Source organism: Trichechus manatus, unplaced genomic scaffold (genome assembly GCF_000243295.1).
Source record: "Trichechus manatus latirostris isolate Lorelei unplaced genomic scaffold, TriManLat1.0 scaffold00115, whole genome shotgun sequence".
NCBI lineage: Eukaryota > Metazoa > Chordata > Mammalia > Sirenia > Trichechidae > Trichechus > Trichechus manatus.
Window position 1 is genome coordinate 1,463,162 of NW_004444051.1, and position 21,704 is coordinate 1,484,865.

Here is a 21,704-nt window from a genome sequence, read left to right on the forward strand (position 1 = left end):
AGTGTGATTATGATATGCCTTGGTTATTTTCTTTTGAGGTCTATCCTATATGGGGTTCATTGAGCTTCTTGGATGGTCAGCTTTTCATCTTTCATGATATTGGGGAAGTTTTCTGTCAGCAAGTCTTCAATGATCCTCTCTGGGTTTTCTGTTTTCCCCCCCTGTTCTGGAACTCCAGTCACTTGCAGGTTTTTGCTTTTGATTGTATCTCACATAATTCTCAGGGTTTCTTTATTTTTCTTCATTCTTTTTTCTGATTTTTCCTCAGACAGAGTTGTATCCAGGTGTTTGTCTTCAGTTTCGCTGGTCCTACCTTCCACCATTTCAAACCTGTTCCTCAGTCCTTCTATGACACTGTCCATTTCTGAAATCTTGTTGTTTATCTTTTGGATTTCTAATGGTTGTTTTTGTATGATTTCTAGTTTGAATTTATTTTGACATTTTGTTCCTGTATTATTTTCCTGAATTCTTCCATTGTTTTGTCTGTGTTTTCCATGAATTTGTCTGCCTTTTCCATGAATTTGTCTATGTTTTCCTCATTTTTGTCAGCTTTCTGCTTCAACTCTTGGATAGCTCTAAATGTTAGAGATTTGAAATCCCTATCAGGTAGTTTTAGTGCCTTTTCTTCTACTGGAAAGTCATCTGGTATTTTATTTTGGATGCCTACTGGAACCATCCTGTCCCGTTTTTTTATAATTTTTGATATTGTCTGCTGTCTTCAGGATATTCAGTAGTTATTTTCCTCATTTATTGATTGTATTTGTTTGTTTCGTCCTGCTTTTGTGTGTTATGTGGTTATGTCTGAGCAGGCAGGCTGTGCATTCTTTATTGCTTGCTCATCTGTGGGCGTGATACCTTTTGCCTCCTTTTCCAATAGGCAGGGACAGTTGCTCAGCTATGGTGCAGCAGGGCAGGTCCAGCTGAAGGGGAGTTGCTGGGATGGGTTGTTTGTGGCATGTACTAGGGCCAAAAGGGCGGGCTGGGAATCATTGCAGGGCAGATTCTGGTAGGCAATTCCCTTGCTGCTCGGGGGTGTGATGTTCAGTGCACGGTGCAGGTAGGCGGGAAGTTGGGGGTAGATTGTGATGTGTGGAGCTAAGATGGGTATGGGAGAGAGGAGGGAGAAACAGGAGCCAGGAAACAAACAAAAAGAGTGCTAAGGGAGCTTGCCATTGGAGTGGAGAGATGAGAGACTGAGAAATGGAGAAAAAAAAGAAAATGGTAAAATAAAATACATAAATAAAAATTAGAAAAAAGAAAAGAAAAGAAAAGCCCCTAGGGATCCTACTGGTGTGGCTGCAAAGACTGGGGAAGTGGCTCCCAGGCTGCAAAGTACAGCCTGGCTAGAAGGGTAGAGGTATCACACAGTGCCAGGTATTTAGGAGAAAGCAAGAGAAGGTATGTATAGAGAGACGAGGAACTGAGAAATGAAGAACGACAAAAAGGGAAAAAGAGAGAAAAGAAAAGAAAACAAAAATGAAAAAAGAAATGCCCCCAGGGATCCCACTTCGCAGCTGTGAAGACTGACGAAGTAGCTCCCAAGCTGCGCAGCACAGCACAGCCAGAAGGGACTCCCAAGCTGAGAAAAGAAAAAGAAAACAAACAAATCAGAACAAATCAAGACAAACAAACAAACAAAAAAGCCCCGGGGATCCCACCAGCGTGGAAGCATGGGCTGGGAAGCAGATCCAGTCAAGAAGCACTTCACATCCCCCCAGGAAGAAGCAAAGATGGCACAAGAGCCAAGTATTTGAGATAAAGGAGTGGGAGGTGGTGAGAGGTATGGAAGAAACCAAAAGAAGTGGTAAAAAGGAACACCAGCAACAAACAAAGGACTCTCAGGGAGCCGGCCAGAGTGGATGGGTAGAATCCAGGCAGCACAGGGCTGAAGCCGGTGCCTCCGGCCAAGAGACTGTGGCTGCAAGAAGTAGAGGAGGCCCAGTGGGGGTGAAGAGGGTGGGGGTGGGAAAGCGTATATCGCTGATTACCAGTTGTTCTTTCTCCTGCAGCTCCATGAAGCTGCTTTCTCACACTCCCTGTTTGCTGATCTCCAACAGGAGTCCAGGATGGCAAATCCATCCTGTGTTAGCTGACAAGTGACCTCTGTGTGTATCTCTCCTTGCTGTCTGTTCTCTGTTAGCTTCTTATTCCATTTGGTGCTTGGGTGAGTTCTTTATCTCTTCATTTGATGCCTAGGGTTTCAGGATTGATGTTTGTCTCTGTTTGACTTAGTTTTTTGCGTTTGTGCTGTGGAGGGACAGTGTGGTGCTTCTGTCAATGGTGCCATGTTGCCCCGAAGTCCCTCACTGTAATTCCTTACCCTCATTAATTGATTTGCCATTTGTAGAGTCAAACCTACAGGCAATACTACTTTATGTTGTCTTCTCTGATGGAGCTTTCATAATAATAGGCAGAAATGGGATTCACGAGGCAGGTGGAGTGACACAGTGGGAAGGGAAAGGAGGAAGAGATAGAAAGCTAGATCTAAGAGTGCATATCGAGGATACAAGGAGAAGAGACACCAATGTAGGGGTGTGACAATGAAGGTCATCATTTCCTGTTAATATGGCACTTCCAATATTAGAAATAAAATAAGTGTCTATAATGCATGAAAGGAGTCCCTGGATGGTGCAGATGGTTAACGTACTCAGCTGCTAACCAAAAAGTTGGAGGTTCAAGTCCACCCAGAGGCACCTTGAAAGAAAGACCTGGTGATCTACTTCCAAAAACGTCAACCATTGAAAAAACCCTATGAAACACAGTGCTACTCTGACACACGTGAGACCACCATGAATTGAAGTTAACTTGATGGCAACGGTTTTTTAAGGAGTGAAAACCTCTTGGGGAGTGGACCAGGTAGGGAGGGGCTGGTTTCTGGTTCCCAGGTTTCTGCTCTATAAATCCACAGAGGTTTGACAATGCAGGTTAAGAGGGATAGGGTGGAATTAGATGTTTCCTTGGGAGCAGGTAGAGGTTGGCGCCATACCAGCAGCAGCAACGTGGTTTGGCACAGACTCAGGCTGAGCGCTTCTCTTTCCAGAACATTAAACCCTGTAACAACATGTTTGCCACATGTGTTGACATCATAGTGAGAGGAACAAAATCTTCTTCCACTAGGCACCATACCAGCAGGGAACATGGGAGAGTGTATGCAACCCCTTAGGAATCACAAATTGGTACAGAGGATTAGGAATAAAAGTCTAGAAAGGAAGACACCATTTTAGAACCACAGGGTCTCATTTTATTATATTCTTCATGTCTTGGAATTAAGTTTGTCACAGTCTAAGTCACTTTTCTGAGTAAACTTCTATTGGAGAATCTGTTTACACCTCTAAGCCTCTTATTACATGGTCCAGGAGAAGGTCCATTCATTTACCAGTAGAAATGGGAATAACAATGAAAATCCCTAACCTTATAAATGTTTATTTTTGCTTTCATTATAAAAGGAAAAGGCCTTCATTGTAGAAAATTTAGAAAACATAGAGAAGCTTAAGGAAAATAAATTCAAATCCCTCATTCTTCCACTGTTAAAATCAAATGTATTTTTCAGGTGAATGAGTGTGGCTTTAATTTTCAAAATTGAGATTGTTCATACAGTGTTATAGCCTGCTTTTTTTTTAATTTGACGTTATCCCAAATTATTAAACATTCTCTAAAAATTTATTTATTACTAAAACAAGACCTATATCTCACACCACGCACAAAAACTAACTCGAAATGGATCAAAGACCTACATATAAATCTAAAATGATAAAGATCATGGAAGAAAAAATAGGGACAACGCTAGGAGCCCTAATACATGGCATAAACCGAATACGAACCATAAGTAACAATACAGAAATACCAGAAGAGAAACTAGATAACTGGGAGCTCCTAAAAATCAAACACTTATGCTCATCAAAAGACTTCACCAAAAGAGTTAAAAGACAACCTACAGACTGGGAAAAAATTTTTGGCTATGACAAGTCCAATCAGCGTCTAATCTCTAAAATCTGCAAAATACTGCAAAACCTCAACAACAAAAAAACAAATAATCCAATTAAAAAATGGGCAAAGGATATAAACATGCACTTCGCCAAAGAAGACATTCAGGCAGCTAACAGATACATGAGGAAATGCTCACAATCATTAGCCATTAAGAGAAATGCAAATCAAAACTACAGTGAGATACCATCTCACCCCACCAAGGCTAGCATTAATAAAAAAACAAAAACTACAGTGAGATACCATTTCACCCCAACAAGGCTAGCATTAATCAAAAACACAAAATAAAAAATGTTGGAGAGGTTGTGGAGAAACTGCAAAACTTATACACTGTTGGTGGGAATGTAAAACGGTACAACCACTTTGGAAATTGATTCAGCATTTCCTTAAAAAGCTAGAAATAGAAGTACCATATGATCCAGCAATCCCACTCCTTGGAATATATCCTAGAGAAATAAGAGCCGTCACTCGAATAGATATATGCACACCCATGTTCACTGCAGCACTGTTCACAGCAGCAAAAAGATGGAAACAACCTAGGTGTCCATCAGCAGTCGAATAAACAAATATATTCACAGAATGGAATACTATGCAACAATAAAGAACAATGATGAACCTGTGAAACATCTTGTAACATGGAGGAATCTGGAAGGCATTATGCTAAGTGAATTTAGTCAGTCGCAAAAGGACAAATATTGTATAAGACCACTATTATAAGAACTCAAGAAAAGGTTTAAACACAGAAGAAAACATTCTTTGATGGTTATGAGGGTGGGGAGAAAGGGAGAAAGGTATTCAGTAACTAGATGGTAGACAAGAATTATCTTAGGCCAAGAGAAGGACAGCATACAGTACAGGGGAAGTCAGCACAACTGAACTTAATCAAACTAAGAAGTTTCCTGACTACAACCAAACACTTCGAGGGACAGAGTAGCAGGGGCAGGTGTCTGGGGACCATAGTTTCAGGGGATATCTAGGTCAACTGTCATAACAAAGTTTATTAAGAAGAAGTTCTGTATTCCACTTTGGTGAGTGGTGTCTGGGATCTTAAAAGCTAGCAAGCGGCCATCTAAGATGCATCAACTGGTCCCAACCCACCTGGAGCAAAGGAGAATGAAGAACACCAAAGACATAAGGCAAGTATTAGCCCAAGAGACAGAAAGGTCCACATAAACCAGAGACTTCATCAGCCTGAGACCAGAAGAACTAGATGGTGCCTGGCTACCAGTGACCACCCTGACAGGGAACACAACAGAGAGTCCTTGACGGAGCAGGAGAGAAGTGGGGTGCAGAACTCAAATTCTAGTAAAAAGACCAGACTTAATAGTTTGAGACTGGAGGGACCCTGGAAGACATGGCCCTCAGATTCTCTATTAGCCCAAAACAAACCATTCCCAAGGCCAACTCTTCTGACAAAGATTAGACTGGACTGTGGGACATAGAATGATACTCATGAAGAGTGTGCTTCTTAGCTCAAGTAGATACATGAGACTAAATGGGCAGCTCCTATCTGGAGGCGAGATGAGAAGGCAGAGAGGGTCAGGAGCTGGTTAAATGGACACGGGAAATCCAGAGTGGAAAGGAGGAGTGTGCTGTCACAGTATAGGGAGAGCAACTAGGGTCACATAACAATGTATGTGTAAATTTTTGTATGAGAGACTAACTTGAATTGTAAACTTTCACTTAAAGCACAATAAAAAAATTATTTTTTAGTTTTATTTCTCCATTTGGATGTATACTCATGTATTTGTATTGTTGAACATGTTTGTTTTTTGTTATATATTTATTGAGCTGTGCCTTAGTTTCCTAGTATTGTCATAAATTATTTTAGAAGCCATTATGAATTAGGGGTCCATCTTCAGTTTTTTCACATTTGATAAGCCACTTGTCTCAATACAGTGATTTGAATAATCTGTCCTTTTCTCACTAATTTGAAGCACCACTTTCATCATATACACCTGAGTCTGTTGTTGTGTATATAGTTTCATATATACTTGAGTTTTATCTACATTTTTAATAGACATGTTACAAACAGTGAATGTTCTCAGCTGCTAACCAAAAGATTGGCAATTCGAGTCCATCCAGAGGTGCCTGGAGATCTACTTCTGAAAAGTCAACCATTGAAAACCCTATGGAACACACAGTTCTACTCTGACACACATGGGGTTGCCGTGGGTGAGAATGGACTCCACAGCAACTGGTGGTGGTTCTTTACTGTCAAAATGTGAACTCTGTTTTCTTCTTACTCTCTAGTTTCCATGGTTCAGACTTTGCAGTCACTAAAAGATGACAAACTGCTACAGACTATGACTGACCTTGCACCCAGCAAACTTCCAGCCCAGCAGGAAGTACTCAGGACACTGGCTCTGCTGTTAACACAAGACGACAATGAAGTTAGTAAGGCTGTGACACTTTGCTTGGCGGCAGCCTCCAAAAACCAGCACTTCAGGGAAAAGGTAGGATACGAAACCATGGGCATCAGGCTAAAAGCTTATTTAATTTTCCATCACTTGTCATTTTTGTTGTCAGTTGTCATCAAGTCAGCCCTCGACTCATGGCGACCTCAAGTATTATAGAGTAGAACTGCTCCATAGGGTTTTTTTGGCTGTAATCTTTATGGGAGAGTTAGAATATTTTCCAAGTTAAAAGCCATCACTCCTGTTGCCAGGGAAGAGGTTATTTACCTCTCCCTCAGTTTTAATTGCATTTTGGGCCTACAGCACAGCCACCTGTACATTCTGAACCTCTGAGGGGTACCGGCTCTTGCACAGCAGGAGTTGTTGTTAGTTGCCATCAAGTCAATTCCAACTTATGGTAGCCCCATGTGTGCAGAGTAGAACTGCTCCATAGGGTTTTCAAGGCCGTGACCTTTCAGAAGCAGATCGCCAGGACTATCTTCCGGGGCACCCCTGGGTGGCTTTGAACTGCCAGCTTTTGACTAGTGTCAAGCTCTTAACCATTTGCACCACCCAGGGACCTCTCCCTCAGTTTTAATTAAACAGCCCTATTGGTGCAATGGTTAAGTGTTTGGCTGCTAACTGAAAGGCAGGTGATTCAAACCCACCAGCGACTTCGTGGGGAAAAGACTGATGATCTGCTCTCATAAAGATTACAGCCTAGGAAACCCTAGGAGGCAGTTCTACTTTGTCCTGTAGGGTCACTATGAGTCGGAATCAATTTCACGGCACCCAACAACCACCTGACACAAAACCAAAAACTCATTGCGATGGAGTTGATTCTGACTCATAGCGATCCTATAGGACAGAATAGAACTGCCCCATAGGGTTTCCAAAGAGGGGCTGGTAGATTCGAATTGCCGACCTTTTGGTTAGCAGCCTAGCACGCCGTAGCTCTCAACCACTGCACCATCAGGGCCCCACCTGATACAAAATACATCTGCAATTCAAGCTCATTGGTACCCAATACAAGAAGTGGGCTTGGTCCTCTGGGAGCCCTTTGTAATTTGAACAGTCATTCTAAAAACTAACCCCCATCAAATTCAGATCAGCTCAAGAGAATTAAACTTGGCCCCCATCTTGTCCTCGGAAAAGTCAGATGTTTAACTCTCAGAGGAGTCTCAAACTTTTCACGACCTCTAAGCTATGGTGTACGGAGCCCTGGTGGCATAGTGGTTAACAGCTCGGCTGCTAACCAAAAGAGCGGCAGTTTGAATCCACCAGCTGCTCCTTGGAAACCCTATGGGGTAGTTCTACTCTGTTCTATTGGGTCGCTATGAGTCAGAATCAACTCTACGGCAGTGGGTTTTTTGTTTTGTTTTGTTTTGTTTAAGCTAGGTGTGGTGGGATGTCTGTGTACTCATGAGAATATATTTCATTCTTATGCCATTTTGGCCTAAGAGAGTGAATTTAATATTGTACTTTCCTATCAAGTTCTGGTCTTTTAGGCGAGTTAGCTCAAAACGCTACTCGTGGGCCCCACTACCTTCATCCTCAGTGAAAGAAAGGAGGAAAAATAAAGCATGCATACTGCAAGGAGCAGTGTATACACTCACCTGAGTGTGCACAGGCTTCTGTGAGCAGGATTGTGGCGCGCTCCCGTCCTGACTTCCTGTTAGAACTATATAGCAGCAACGATGACAATTACAACACAACCCTCTTTTGGCTTTTCTGTATGAACTTTCTACTTTTAGGGCACATGCTGCGGCCTAAATGCCCTATCTTTCAGTTCCAATTCCAACCAAGTCAAAAAAAAACAAGAAGAAATAGTAACTGTCAATTTACTGAGTACCTCCTAAACACCAGGCACTGTACCACGTCACTTACCTATCTTATCTCTAACAAGGTGGATATTATTTTCCTCCACTTAATAGATGAGGAAACTGAGACTCCAAAAGTTAAACTTAGCTAAGATCACACTGGAGTCCTGGTGACACAGTGGTTAAGAGCTCATTTGCTAACCAAAATGTCAGCAGTTCGAATCCACCAGGTATTCCTTGGAAACCCAATAGGGCAGTTCCACACTGTCCTACAGGGTCGCTATGAGTTGGAATCAACTCAACAGCAGTCGGTTTGTTTTTTTGTTTTTTTTTAAGATCACATTTAGTTAAATAGTACCCGTTGCCATCAAGTCAATTCCAACTCATACCGACCCTGCAGACAGAGTAGAATTGCCCTATAGGGTTTCCAAGGCTATAATCTTTATGGAAACAGACTGCCACATCTTTCTCCCATGGAGCAGCTGTGGATTTGAACTGCTGACCTTTTAGTTCGCAGCCAAGCGCTTAATCACTGTGCCACCAGAGCTCCTAGTTAAGTAGTAGAACCCCCTAAAGACTGAATGGACTCTTTCCATTTTTTTGTATATGGAATAGCAGAAGTTGTTAGCTTCAGTTGAGTTGGCCCACAACTCATGGTGGCCCCATGAGCAACAAAACGAGACACTACCCGGTCCTGTGCCATCTTCATGATCGTCTATGGATTGAGACCATTATGCTCCATAGGGTTTTTATTGGTTAATTTTCAGAGGTAGATCTCCAGGCCTTTCTTCCTAGTATGTCTTAGTCTAGAAGCTCCACTGAAACCTGTTCAATACCATAGCAACATGCAAGCCTCCATTGACAGATGAGTGGTGGCTGCACATGAGGTGCATTGGCCAAGAATTAAACCTGGTCTCCCATATGGAAGGCAAGAATTCTACCACTGAACCACTACTACCTCTAGAAGATGTTACTACATTAAATTCTTGAAACTAGATGTAAACAGCTAAAGAAATACAAAAATACCTAGGTGAGAGCTGATGTTACTATAAATCTTGAACCTTGCTTCAAGAATCGTAGCTATTGAAACAAACTTAAAGTTGCGTGTGTTGATTCACCTAGACAAATAGGAAACATCCATTTTTCTGCAATGATACCTTTGTATTGGAATGTTGTTGTTCCTTTAATCATCTCAGACCTGCCAGAGGAGATGCTGACTGCTTCCTCACTGCGCAGAGGGCTTCTTGCTTCACAATGCGTCTTCTGTTTACTTCCTAGAACTCTTACCAATCTAGTTGTCACAGTACTCATCACTTCTTAGGCAACCTCTCAAACTAAAGCTAGTACTGTGATACCCACTCGTGTTGTAAGACTGAATATTTGCAAGAAACAGGGACATGTCAAATACCTTTTTGAGTCCCACATCTCCAGTTCCCCCTGAAGTCAGCAGAGGCTCAGACTTCATGCTCAAAGGGACAATGTGGCCAGAAGCCATGTGGTTGGCAATCAGTGTTATCACAGATGAGCATGGTGCCATATTAGAAAGACCTCTGGGAGCTTACTATCTAAGACAGGACTAACAGGGTCAGGTAACATCTGTAAAATTAGCATAGACATGTTTGCCCTGTCATCTAGCATGTTAGCTGGCACCTGAGAAGTGGCTGGTTATTTATGCATTGGGAAAATGAATTAATATATTCAGATGTATCTATATACATGCTTACAATACATGTTTCTGAAATGGGACAGACAGAAATCATAATATTTTCCACCAAGGCCAACAAATTGAATGGATTATGACCCTTTGCATTTTGCATGGTCATCACCAATTGGTGTTTGACCTCCAGGGTCAGCCCTTGTTAAAATTATAAAGTGGTGGACTTTATCACACAACTCTTCTCTGTTCCCCTCTGTCCTTTCCCTCTTCTACCCCTCCTAAGGGCCTTCAGGAAACCCTGGTGGCATAGTGGTTAAGAGCTATGGCTGCTAACCAAAAGGTCTGCAGTTTGAATCCACTAGGCGCTCCTTGGAAATCCTATGGGGCAGTTCTACTCTCTCCTATGGGATCACCATGAGTCAGAATTGACTCGACAGCAATGGGTTTGGTTTTTTTGTTTAAGTGCTTTCAGGAGCTCTGTTGGAGCAGTGGGTAAGAGTTTGGCTGCTAACCAAAAAGCTGGCAGTTCGAATCCACCAGCTGCTCCTTGGAAACCTTATGGGGCAGTTCTACTCTGTCCTATAGGATCACTATGAGTTGGAATCAACTCAATAATGGCAATGGGTTTTTTTTGTTTAGGGGCCTTCCAGGTTTAACCACCAAAGGCTTAACCTTTACCAATATCATACGTTCATACGTACCAAGGTTTAAATGGCTGATAACTACTTAAATTGTCCTTTCTCTCAGGCACATTTGCATTATAACAGTGATTCAACAGGGATGAAGTACCAGCCATATACTTGGGCATCAGTCTGCCAGTGGTAGCAGGGGCTCTGGAGAGGGGCTGGTGGGAGATGGGACTACACCTCAGTCACCTTCTTCCTTTTATAGCAGAGGCTGGTCCTGTGTGACTGCCCTGTTGGGATTTGAGTTTTATTTCCTCCTCCTTTTACTGCTCAAGGAGTCCTTGTGGTGCTGTGGTTAAGTGCCTGAATGCTAACCAAAAGGTTGGTGGTTTGAACCCACCTGCTGGTCCATGGGAAAAAGATGCAGCAGTCTGTGCCCATAAAGATTATAGCCCAGGAAACCCTATGAGGCAGTCTACTGTGTCTTATAGGGTCATTATGAGTCAGAATTGACTCAGTGGCAATGGGTTTGGTTTTGGTTTTTACTGCTCACCCCCAGGAAGAAGGTGTTAGAGGTTAAAAGGCAAAAAAAAAGAGGTCATGAAAAGCCAAAGCCCAGGCTCTAACCATTCAGACCAAGTATAATTAAGAGCTAGTTACTTTTATTGCTGTTATCCTGATTGTTAATAACCAATACTGCATACCTGTGCTTCCTTTAATAATGGAATTATTTACCAAGAGCATTGAAAACGTATGTCCACACAAAAACTCATACACGAATGTTCATGTCAGCATTATTCATAATAGTCAAAAAGTGGAAACAAACCAAATGTCCATAACTGAAGATGGATAAATAAAATATGATATATTCATACAATGAAATATTATGCAGCCATAAACAGAAATGAAGTTCTGATAGATGCTACAATATGAATGAACCTTGAAAACATTATACTAAGTGAAAGAGCAAGACACAAAAGGTCATATATTGTATGATTCCATTTATATGGAAAGTTCAGAATAGGCAAATCCATAGAGAGAGAAAATAGATCAGTGGTTGCCAGGGACTGGGGCAAGGGAGCAATGGGAAATGACTGCTAATGGGTCCGGGGTTTCTTTTTGGGGTAAAGAAAATGTTCTGGAATTAGACAGCAGTAGTGGTTTGTGAATATTCTAAAAATCACTGAATTATATGGTTTAAAAAGGTAAATATTATGGTAGGCAAATTGTAACTCAATTTAAAAAAAGAATGGAGTTTTATAGAACTGAGAAAATAGAATATGTTTAATTACAATTATTGGTGACTATAGCAAGTACCACATCTCACGAGCAATCATATTATTTAGTAGTTGATTACACTTTCAAACTGTTTCATTCCAGGCACTCTGGTGTCATCAGATTTGGTTGGTGCTCGCTTAGTACAGAATATCATTCCAGGTGCTATAAAGAGTTAAAATAAGGTTAAAAAAAAAAAAAAAAGCTTCATCCTTAGGGAGATTCAACATAAATGGCTCAGTGTGGTATCCTTTCTCTTGTAAACACATAAATGAATACACAGATATATGCCAGAATAAAAAATAATATTATAACTATATCTATTGAGATCTTACTTTGTGCCAGGCACTGTCTTAAGTCTTTTACACCTTAAGTTGTCTTAAGTGTCACTGCATTTAATATTCAATTATTAGTATGAGTAGGGCTTATTATTACTACCATTTTGCAGATTAGGAGACTAAAGCACAGGAAAGTTAAATAACTTGCCCAAATTCACGTTAGGAAGTTGAGGTACATGTTAGACATGTATATGTACTTATGAATACAGATACATATAAATAGACAATTAACTTAATAAAAGACCAACGAGGGCATAGGAGATCCTCAGTGAGATGTGTTGGCACAATAGCCATTAACAATGGACTCAAACATGCTGGTGATTTTGAGGATGATGAAGAACTGGGCAACATTTCATTCTCTTGTACAAAAGGTTGCCATGAAAACTCTTATGCACTGCTGGTGGTCATGCAAAACAGTACAACCATTTTGGAAAACAATATGGCGCTTCTTTAGAAAGCTAGAAATAGAAATATCGTATGATCCAACAATCCCAATCCTAGGAATATATCCTAGAGAAATAAGAGCTGTCACATGAATAGACATATGCATACTCATGTTCACTGCAGCACTGTTCACAATAGCAAAAAGATGGAAACAACCTAGATGCCCAGCAACTGATGAATGGTACATACACAATGATAAAGAACAATGATGAATCTGTGAAGCATCTCACAACATGGATGAATCTGGAGGGCATTATGCTGAGTGACATAAGGCAATCACAAAAGGATAAACATTGTATGAGACCACTACTATAAAAACTCATGAAAAGGTTTACACACAAAAAGAAACAATCTGTGATGGTTACGAAGAGATGAACCTTGGGAGTGACTTCATTACTGAGCTATAATGGTGTCTGGGGGCCATACTCTCAGAGTTTCTCCAGTCTCTGTCAGGCCAGTAAGTCTAGTCTTTTTTTTGTGAGTTAGAATTTTGTTCTACATTTTTCTCCAGCTCTGTCCAGGACCTTCTATTGTGATCCCTGTCAGAGCAGTCAGTGGTGGTAGCCAGGCATCAACTAGTTGTACTGGACTCAGTCTGGTGGAGGCTGTGGTAGTTGTGGTCCATTAGTCCTTTGGACTAATCTTTCTCTTATGTCTTTAGTTTTCATTCTCCCTTGCTCCCGATGGTGTGAGACCAGTGGAGTATCTTAGATGGCTGCTCACAAGTTTTTAAGACCCCCAGATGCTATTCACCAAAGCAGAAGGTAGAACATTTTCTTTATCAACTACGTTATGCCAATTGAGCTAGATGTTCCCTGAGACCATGGTCCCCTCAGCCCTCAGCCCAGTAATTTGGTCCCTCAGGGAGTTCAGATATGTCTATGGAACTTACATGACCTTGCCTTGTACAAGTTGTGCTGGCTTCCCCAGTATTGTGTACTGTCTTACCCTTCACCAAACTTCAGCCAAAGATTAGACAGGCCCATAAAACAAAACGAGACTAAAGGGGCACACCAGCACAGGGGCAAGGATGAGAAGGCAGAAGGGGACAGGAAAGCTGTCAGAAAGCTGGTAGTGGGGAACCCAAGGTCGAGAAGGGAGAGTGCTAACATGTCGTGGGGTTGGTAACCAATGCCACAAAACAATATGTGTACTATTTAATGAGAAGCTGATTCTGTAAACCTTCATCTACATTACAATTAAAAACTATTAAAATAAAGGTTGCCATAAGTTGAAATCCACTCAACAGCAGGTAGTAACAACAACCAACTTAATAAAAAACAAGGAAAGTCTAAGTGCCTGTGTGCTCTTACTAATATTACCATTGAGCCTTGCTAGAATAACCTTTTCTCCCCTAATTTCCCAACTGAAATCTAACCTATCCTTTCAGTCCCGATTCAAACATCATCACTGTCATTAAATTGCCCCAGAAGGGGTCTCTTCTTCATCTGACAGACTTAGCATCTTGTAGCTCTCTTATGACACCTAACCATATTTTTCTGCAGTTCCTTCTAATCTATCATTGTCAACTAAATCTGAGGGCCCTTTGAAAGCCAGAATTATAATTTGTATTTTCCCCAAACTTCTTGATCTGATAAAATATAAGGGATCAATTTATTGAAAAAGCCAAATCTGTTGCATTGAGTCAATTCCGACTCAGAGAGACCCTATAGGACAGAGTAGAACTTCCTCATAGAGTTTCCTAGGCTATAAATCTTTATGAAGCAGACTGCCACATCTTTCTCTTGCAGAGCAGCTGGTGGGTTTGAATCACTTATCTATTGGTTACCAGCTGAGCGCTTAACCATTGCACCACCAGGGCTCTTATTAAATAAGCATGAATTATATATATTTTATTTATACATAACATATATGAACTATTCTACATATATATTATCAAACATACCATGAAGAGAAACTTTAAAATAATTAGATTTTTTTAAACATAGTAGAAATTTCCTTTACCCAGTAAATCAATAATGGATTCTTCTTCATCTGAAGGTAGTGCAAAATGTCTGGTTTTATACTGTTAGATTATCTCAGGGAGCAAAAACGATATATATTTCTTAAACTACAAGTAAATCAAAATGTTTTCATGATGTCCTTCCTTCTCTTTCAGGCCCTGCTCTATTACTGTGAAGCACTAACACAAGCAAACCTCCAGCTCCAGAAGGCAGCTTGCCTGGCCCTGAAAAGCCTTGAGGTAAAGTCCAGCCTCAGGACCCCACCCCCACCCCCACCCATACACAGATGCACAGTTCAGCTTTGAGCAAGGCTAAAACCAGTTGCTGTAGAATATTGACTCTGACTCATGGCAACCCCATGTGTGTCAGAGTAGAACTGTGCTTCATAGGATTTTCAATGACTGATTTTTTTGGAAGTAGGTTGCCAGGCCTTTCTTTCAAGGCACATCTGGGTGGACTCGAACCTCCAGCCTTTCAGTTAGCAGCCGAGTGTGTTAACTGTTTGCACCACCCAGGGACTTCACTAAGCAGCTAGCCAATCTTAATTTTGTCAAAGGGGGTATTAGCAGTGACAGAGCTCAAATGTAAATGAAAATAGAAAGGCCTGAGGATTCCTGACACTAAAGAGTTTACCTTTCAGTAGGCAAGATTTAATGTTTGACCTACCTTAATCACAAAAAAATAAGACTAATCAGTCTTCAGAAAAGAATGAGGCAGCCACACCTTAGAACTTGCTAAAATCTTGAATGGGCACATGGGACAAGGGGCAGGGACCTGCAGGCCTGATGGGACAAGAAGAAAGAGATTAACACCTCAAAAGAAAAAGTCAATGATCTGTGAAGAAAAACAGCTCTGGGAAATTTTACCTTCTTTGTTATTTTGTTTAAAAAAAAAAAACCTTCAGGTGGCCAAAAAGCTCACCAACATTGGTTGCTGTTTATTTGGGTGTTGTCTTGATAAATGGTGACATGTCAGCTTGATGCCTGTGATATAAAAGTTTTAAGTCTGCGTACCTGCATACATAAATAAAGATATGAGGGTACAGTGATCTGTATGTGTTTTTATGGGATTTCATGCTGCAAAGTTTAAAGCAGAGGGTCCAGTTTTAAACTCTGGCGCATTCCAAATCTGGGGGCATCAGATTCTTCCCCTTTGTTCTTTTCTCCTACCCTTGAAAGCAGAGGGTAGGATTCTTTGTGCCACTAGAGACCTCTTCCTAACCTACCTACTGTGCCAGCTGCTGCCATGGAGCATGATGTGGGAAAAAAAAAAGCAGACTCATTTGATCAGCTCAAACTAACCAACTTTACCTAACTTGTTGGGGAAAATAACTTTAAAAAAAATGAATCATAATATACAGACAGCCCATGTATTTCTTTTCTATATCAATGTGGAAACAACCTTGAGAGATCAAGGACCTCAAATCAAGTGGCCCTCAAATTTTGGGTCTCCCATCTGTCTCAGTAGGCTAAAACAACCCATAGTCTACCCGTCCCTGAGTGGTGCAAATGGTTAACAGCTCAGCTGCTAACCAAAAAGTTGGAGGTTTGAGTCTACCCAGAGGTGCCTCAGAAGAAAATCCTGGTGATCTACTTTTGAAAAATCAGCCACTGAAAACCCTACAATTAGAGCACAGTTCTACTGTGATACACATGGGGGTTGCTGTGCGTTGGAATCAACTCTTAGGCAACTGGAAACCAGTATTGCTCACTCTAGTTTGCCATACTCTGGCACCCACTACCACCACTTCCTAAGCCTAGCTTTCTTCCAAGAAAGAAAAACAGAATTTGTTACCCTTTCTCAACTCCTCAAGAGTCTCAGCAAGAGCATTTTTGTCTTGTAGAAGGCAGGCCCTCTTTCTATTACGTGCCCTAAATATTGGTGTTTGTAGAGGCTCCATCCTGGGCCCTCTTTTCTCTCTACATCTTTTCCCTGAGCAAACATCTACTTTCATGGTTTCAATTAGCAGCTATATGCTGATGACTCCCAATATTTCCAATCCAGGTCTTCCCTTCCCATCTAGTATATATCCAGCTTTTAGATATCTTTACTAGGAAGTCACCTCAAATTCCACCCACCCCTGTACCCACCTGTACTCTTCTGTATGTTAGTGATTCATACAACCACTCTCCCAGTAGCTCGTGCCAGAAACCTAGGGGTCATCAGTGACACTTTCCTCACCCTCACCTTCCACATCCAGTCAGTTTCCCCATCCCATAGATCTCACTTCCTTGCCAGCTCTAAACTGTCCACTCTTTATCCCTGCTCTTCTTGAACATCTGTGTCTCTCACCTGGACTAGAACAACCTTCCTAGCAGTCTCCCTGCCTCTTTACTGTCTTAACTCCCTTCAGCTCATTCTCTCCACTGTAATTAGAATGCATGTACTAAGTAGATATCCTGCTTAAAACTTTTCATGGCTTCCCATGGCCTTAGAATAAAGTCCAAGGCCCTCAGCATACCTGGTAAGGTCCTTCTTGACCTGGTCCCTGCCTTCTTCACACTCATCTCTGGCCACCTCTCTAGATCCTGGACCCTATCAATGGCTGTTCTCCTTGCCTGGAATTTACTTTTTTCTCCTCACCCCTGACTACCCTTACACCCATATACTCAACTGCTACATGCCGAAACTTGGCTAACTCCTCTAAGATATCACTTCCTCCATGAAGACTTCCTTGACCAGACCAAATTATTTTCCCAGTCATGTTCTACAGGCACCCTGACTTAGCCTATCATAACACTTGTATCATTCATTATAATAATTTCTTGTTTAGCAATCTGTCTTCCCATGAGACTGTAAACTCCTGAGGGCAAGGACCATGTCTTGTTCAGTGCTGAATTCCTCATGCCTCATGCACTGTTGGGTTAAAGAGGGCTCAATAAATGTTTGTGGAACAAACAAATAAAAGAATTCCCATCGTTGACCTTTATTCTCCTCCATTTTAGTATATAATAAGCCTAATAGTAGGAATTCTTAGAGCTGTTTCAGAAGCAATGTGACACAGTGGAAAGAACCAGGAGAATTTATTCTATTCTGGGAAAGCAGGCTAGTGTGACTTCACTTCTCTAGACCTGGAGACCTCTGTGAAATGCAGAATATAGCTTATCATCAAAGCTGCTACAAATAGAAACCCTGGGCTCCATCCCAGGAAATTCCAACACAGCACATCTGGACTGGAGTCTAGGAATCTATACTTTTAAAGAGCTCCGTAAGTGACCTTGACACATTAGGTTTGGAAACTTCTGGGTAAGATGTTTTTTAAAGCCCCTACCAGCTCTGAAATGCTAAGTCTCAAGTAACCTCAGACATAGATGTTACAACACTATATTATTTCCCCCCACAGGCTACTGAAAGCATTAAAATGCTGGTAATGCTGTGTCAATCTGATACAGAAGAAATCAGAAAGGTGGCTTCAGAAACTCTCTTGTCTCTTGGTGAGTTCTTTTAGATGATCATTTCCTTCAGAGAGAACTGTAAGGAAAAGTTTCATGTACTGTGTCATAGCAAATATGTTTCCTGTCCTTCTAAGCTATCAACTTATACATGCTCACACACACACACTCACACACAGAGTCTAAAGAAATGATGGATGTCCATCTCACCCCAACTCCTTGTTCTAATTTTCTGGATGTTGAGGGTGAGAGTTGCTCTCTGGAGCCATGCTAGGTGGGTTCATTAGTCTTTGCACAATTTGGAATGAAGAACACAAAAGTCAAACCATAAAGCAAGGTTAGATTGCCCGGTTGGGGTTGGCACTCCCCGAAGGATAGGGATATAGCCCCAGGGAATTCTATAAACCCCCTCCCTCCCCCCCACCCAGGTATCCCAGCCTAACCCTTAGGTTAACCTCTAGTTGCCTCCTATCCTGTAGCATCTGAGCCCTGACACCAAGGAAAAGAATTTAAGTATTTATTATACCCTGGAATATCCAGATAACCCTTCCATTTCACTTCACTTTACTTTATAAAGTTCATGCTTGCAAGTTTCATACTTTTCTTCTTTTTTGTGGAGTTCAGAGGATGGGGAGAGCCTTCCTTAACTCTACATTGACAAATATAAACAGTTGTAAATAACTTTCCTACTACAACGCACTCTTAAAATGTAAAAACTATACTGCTAGAAGTCTTCAAACATAATCCAGTCAATAATACTACTTGGACAAAAGCCATGCTAGTTTGACTATTGTAGCTTAATAACGTGAGGGTGAATCTTATGGCATTTATAATCACCGTGAAAATCACATTCATTGTTAGGGGTTCTTTCTTACAATTACCGGTTTAATAAGGCTTCGTTCTGCTGTTCAATATATCATTCATTGCACAGAAATCTTAGCCAGCATATGTTTGCTTAAAGGATAAAACAGCTATTCCTTACGGCTATTTTAGGCGTAGAAACTATTTAATTCCCTAAAAATATACTCAGGGTGTTATTAATTTGAACTCCTTTATCCGTTAGTGTTCTGAAATAGCATAGCCAACAATGCTTATATTTCTAGTGTAACCTAAGGAAGTGTATCCTTATTGAATGTGCCTCAAGATTCACTCCAGCTGCACAAACAGCAGCATCTCCTGAACTAATCATCGTACCTGCTTCATCTTAGGTCTTTACACACCTTGCTCACCCCACCCCTATGCCCTCTCACCATCAGCTCAGTGGTTCTCAACCTTGGCTGCACATTGGAATCACCAAGCAAGCATTAAAACATACCCATGCCTTGTTCCACCCCTAAAGTTGTTATTAACTGCCATCAAGTTGGCCCCTGACTCATGGTGAGCCCATGCACAATGGTATGAAACATTGGCCAGTCCTGCGCCTTCCCAGTGATTGTTTTTGGATCAGACTGTTGTGATCCATAGGGTTTTCAGTGGCTGATTTTTCAGAAGTAGACCACCTCCTAATCTGTCTTAGTCTAGAAGTTCCGCTGAAACCTGTTCAGCATCATAGACTACACAAGCCTCCACTGACAGATGGGTGATGGCTGCATTTGAGGTACATTGGCCAGGAATCATACATAAGTTTCCCCCATGGAAGGTGAGAATTCTATCACTGAACCACCAGTGTCCCCTACTCACCCCCAAGGATTCTGACTTAATCGGTCTCGGGTATGCTTTGGCATCAGGGCTTTAAAAGCCTCCCAAGTGATTCTAATATGCAACAAAGTTTGATAAACCCTGGCTCCATTTTATGAATCTCCTTTGACCCTAATACACAATCCTGGTGCATTTTTGTCTCACACAGATGACTGAATTAATACAATGAAAATAGTATTTACAACGGGAATTGATAGGAGGTACTTTATGATGAAGAGCTGAAGGGCTGTCACAGGGCACTCGAGGGGCTTGAGAAAGCAGCTATTTTCCAACCAGTATGGAATAATTTCATATTTTAACCTAGAACTGTCCAACAGAACCCTCCGTGATGGTCAGAATGTTCTATATCTGCACTGTCCAATATGGCAGCCACTGGTCGTATATGGCTATTGAGCATTTCAACATGGCTACTGTGACTGAGGAGCTCAGGTTTTAACTTTAGTTTTGATTAATTACCATTTAAATTTAAATAGCCACATGTGGCTGGTGGCTACGATATTGGACAGAGTAGTTTGAACCATGGCTGCGACCATTCCAGTGTGTCTGGCTAAACCTCAGTCCTCTTGGAACCACGTCTGCCTGACTCCTCAAAGCTCAGGCTATATCTCCTCCAACAACCTGCCTACTTCACAGGGCTGTTCAAGGACTAGTGGAGGAGCCAGTGCAGATCAAAACCCTCTGAAAACGTTAGTAAAAGCGAATGCCCTGAGAGCCTGGCCCCTGTTGTGTCACTGTAATAACATTGGGTAACACCTATTGAGGGTTAGCTTTGTGCCAGCCACTGTTCTGAAGGCTCTGCTGGGTTAGCTCATTTAGTCCTCCCAAGAATCCCACAATCCTCCCAAGAACCCCCATAAGAAACATAGTTAGACTCGTTTTACAGAAGGGCATGCTGAGGTTATGTAACTTGCCCATGTATACCCATACCCAATCGAGTTCTGTGATGGAATCCTGACCTCCTAGGCCACCTAGACTCTGAGGGACGCTGGAGAGGGACTTAACACCTCTAAATTGAAATCCATCCATGAGCAGACTAGGAACTGGCCAGGTATTAGAGGTTTCTCAAGAGCACTCATTAGCTGAGGCACCCACAGGGGTGTGTGTGAGTAGACAGGGAGGGAGCATGGTATGAACAGACCTACTTCTGGCCCTCTGTCTCTCCATTCCCTCTGCCTATCAATTGAAAAGGTGCTGTTTTTAATCTGTTTTAAATAGCAGGGTTTCACATACATATTTTGTTTAAAAAAAAAAAAAGTTCTACTCCAAAAATAATAAAAAGTTGAAAACTACGAAGCTAGGAAAAAAAATGGTATTTGCCTCAGATAAGACAAAGCATGCAGAAGCAATCAACTAACATCCCAAAGAATTAGGGGACTTTTGCTTCTAGAAGGATTCACTGCAAGGTTAAGTACAGGCAAATCTCTACTTTTATATCTAATGTATTCCTGAAAAAGTTAAATGTGCAAAAAGCAAAAAAAAATCCAGACTTTTGGCTTATTGAAAGACTTCTGTTTCCAAGGCTAAAATATATTCCAAAATCTATAATTACACCCCTTTTCTAAAACCTACTCATGTCAATATAGTCCCAGCATTTCATGGATCTTTTTCACTTTTGTTTTCCTTCACAATTGAACATTAGTCCAGTGAACTTCTGATTGAGTACAACTCATTACTGCCATCTTTGTCTCAGTTATTTTAAATGTATGAAAGCCTGCTTCCTAACACTGGTATTAGCACTTTCACTTTCCCATTTTCTACTCATTTTTTTAAAAAACAAGAAACTTGCAAATACATCTTGACTGTTCAGATACGGTGCTACTGACAAACCTGAGCTAACTCTTTGCTGACAGAAGATTCCACCATGTACTTAGATGACAGTCTTTTCTTTTTGCTAAGATTTGAAAGCCTAAAGTTGACCTTTACCAAACATCATTTAAATGTATCAATATATAATGTATAGAAGTTATATAAAGGTTCAGTGCACCAAAGTCAAGGATCAGCCATACTGAAATTCCTAAAGCACTTAAAATGTAATCCATATGATTTCTCGGGAATGAATTTGTTATGTGAAATTATCTGTATCAAATGGCCACAGCACTTCTACTCTGTT

General features: G+C 41.3%; 1 protein-coding gene across 2 annotated transcripts in view; it reads left to right on the top strand.

Moving 5' to 3' along the window:
* Positions 1–21,704, top strand: part of RIPOR2 (RHO family interacting cell polarization regulator 2) — a 166,607-nt gene that overhangs the window by 143,644 nt on the left and 1,259 nt on the right. For both annotated transcript variants that reach the window (XM_004383980.3, XM_023738333.1), the window contains exons 19-21: positions 6,238–6,440; positions 14,660–14,743; positions 17,848–17,938. In XM_004383980.3, coding sequence (XP_004384037.2) covers positions 6,238–6,440; positions 14,660–14,743; positions 17,848–17,938 — 378 coding nt within the window. The remainder of the gene's footprint in view (positions 1–6,237; positions 6,441–14,659; positions 14,744–17,847; positions 17,939–21,704) is intronic.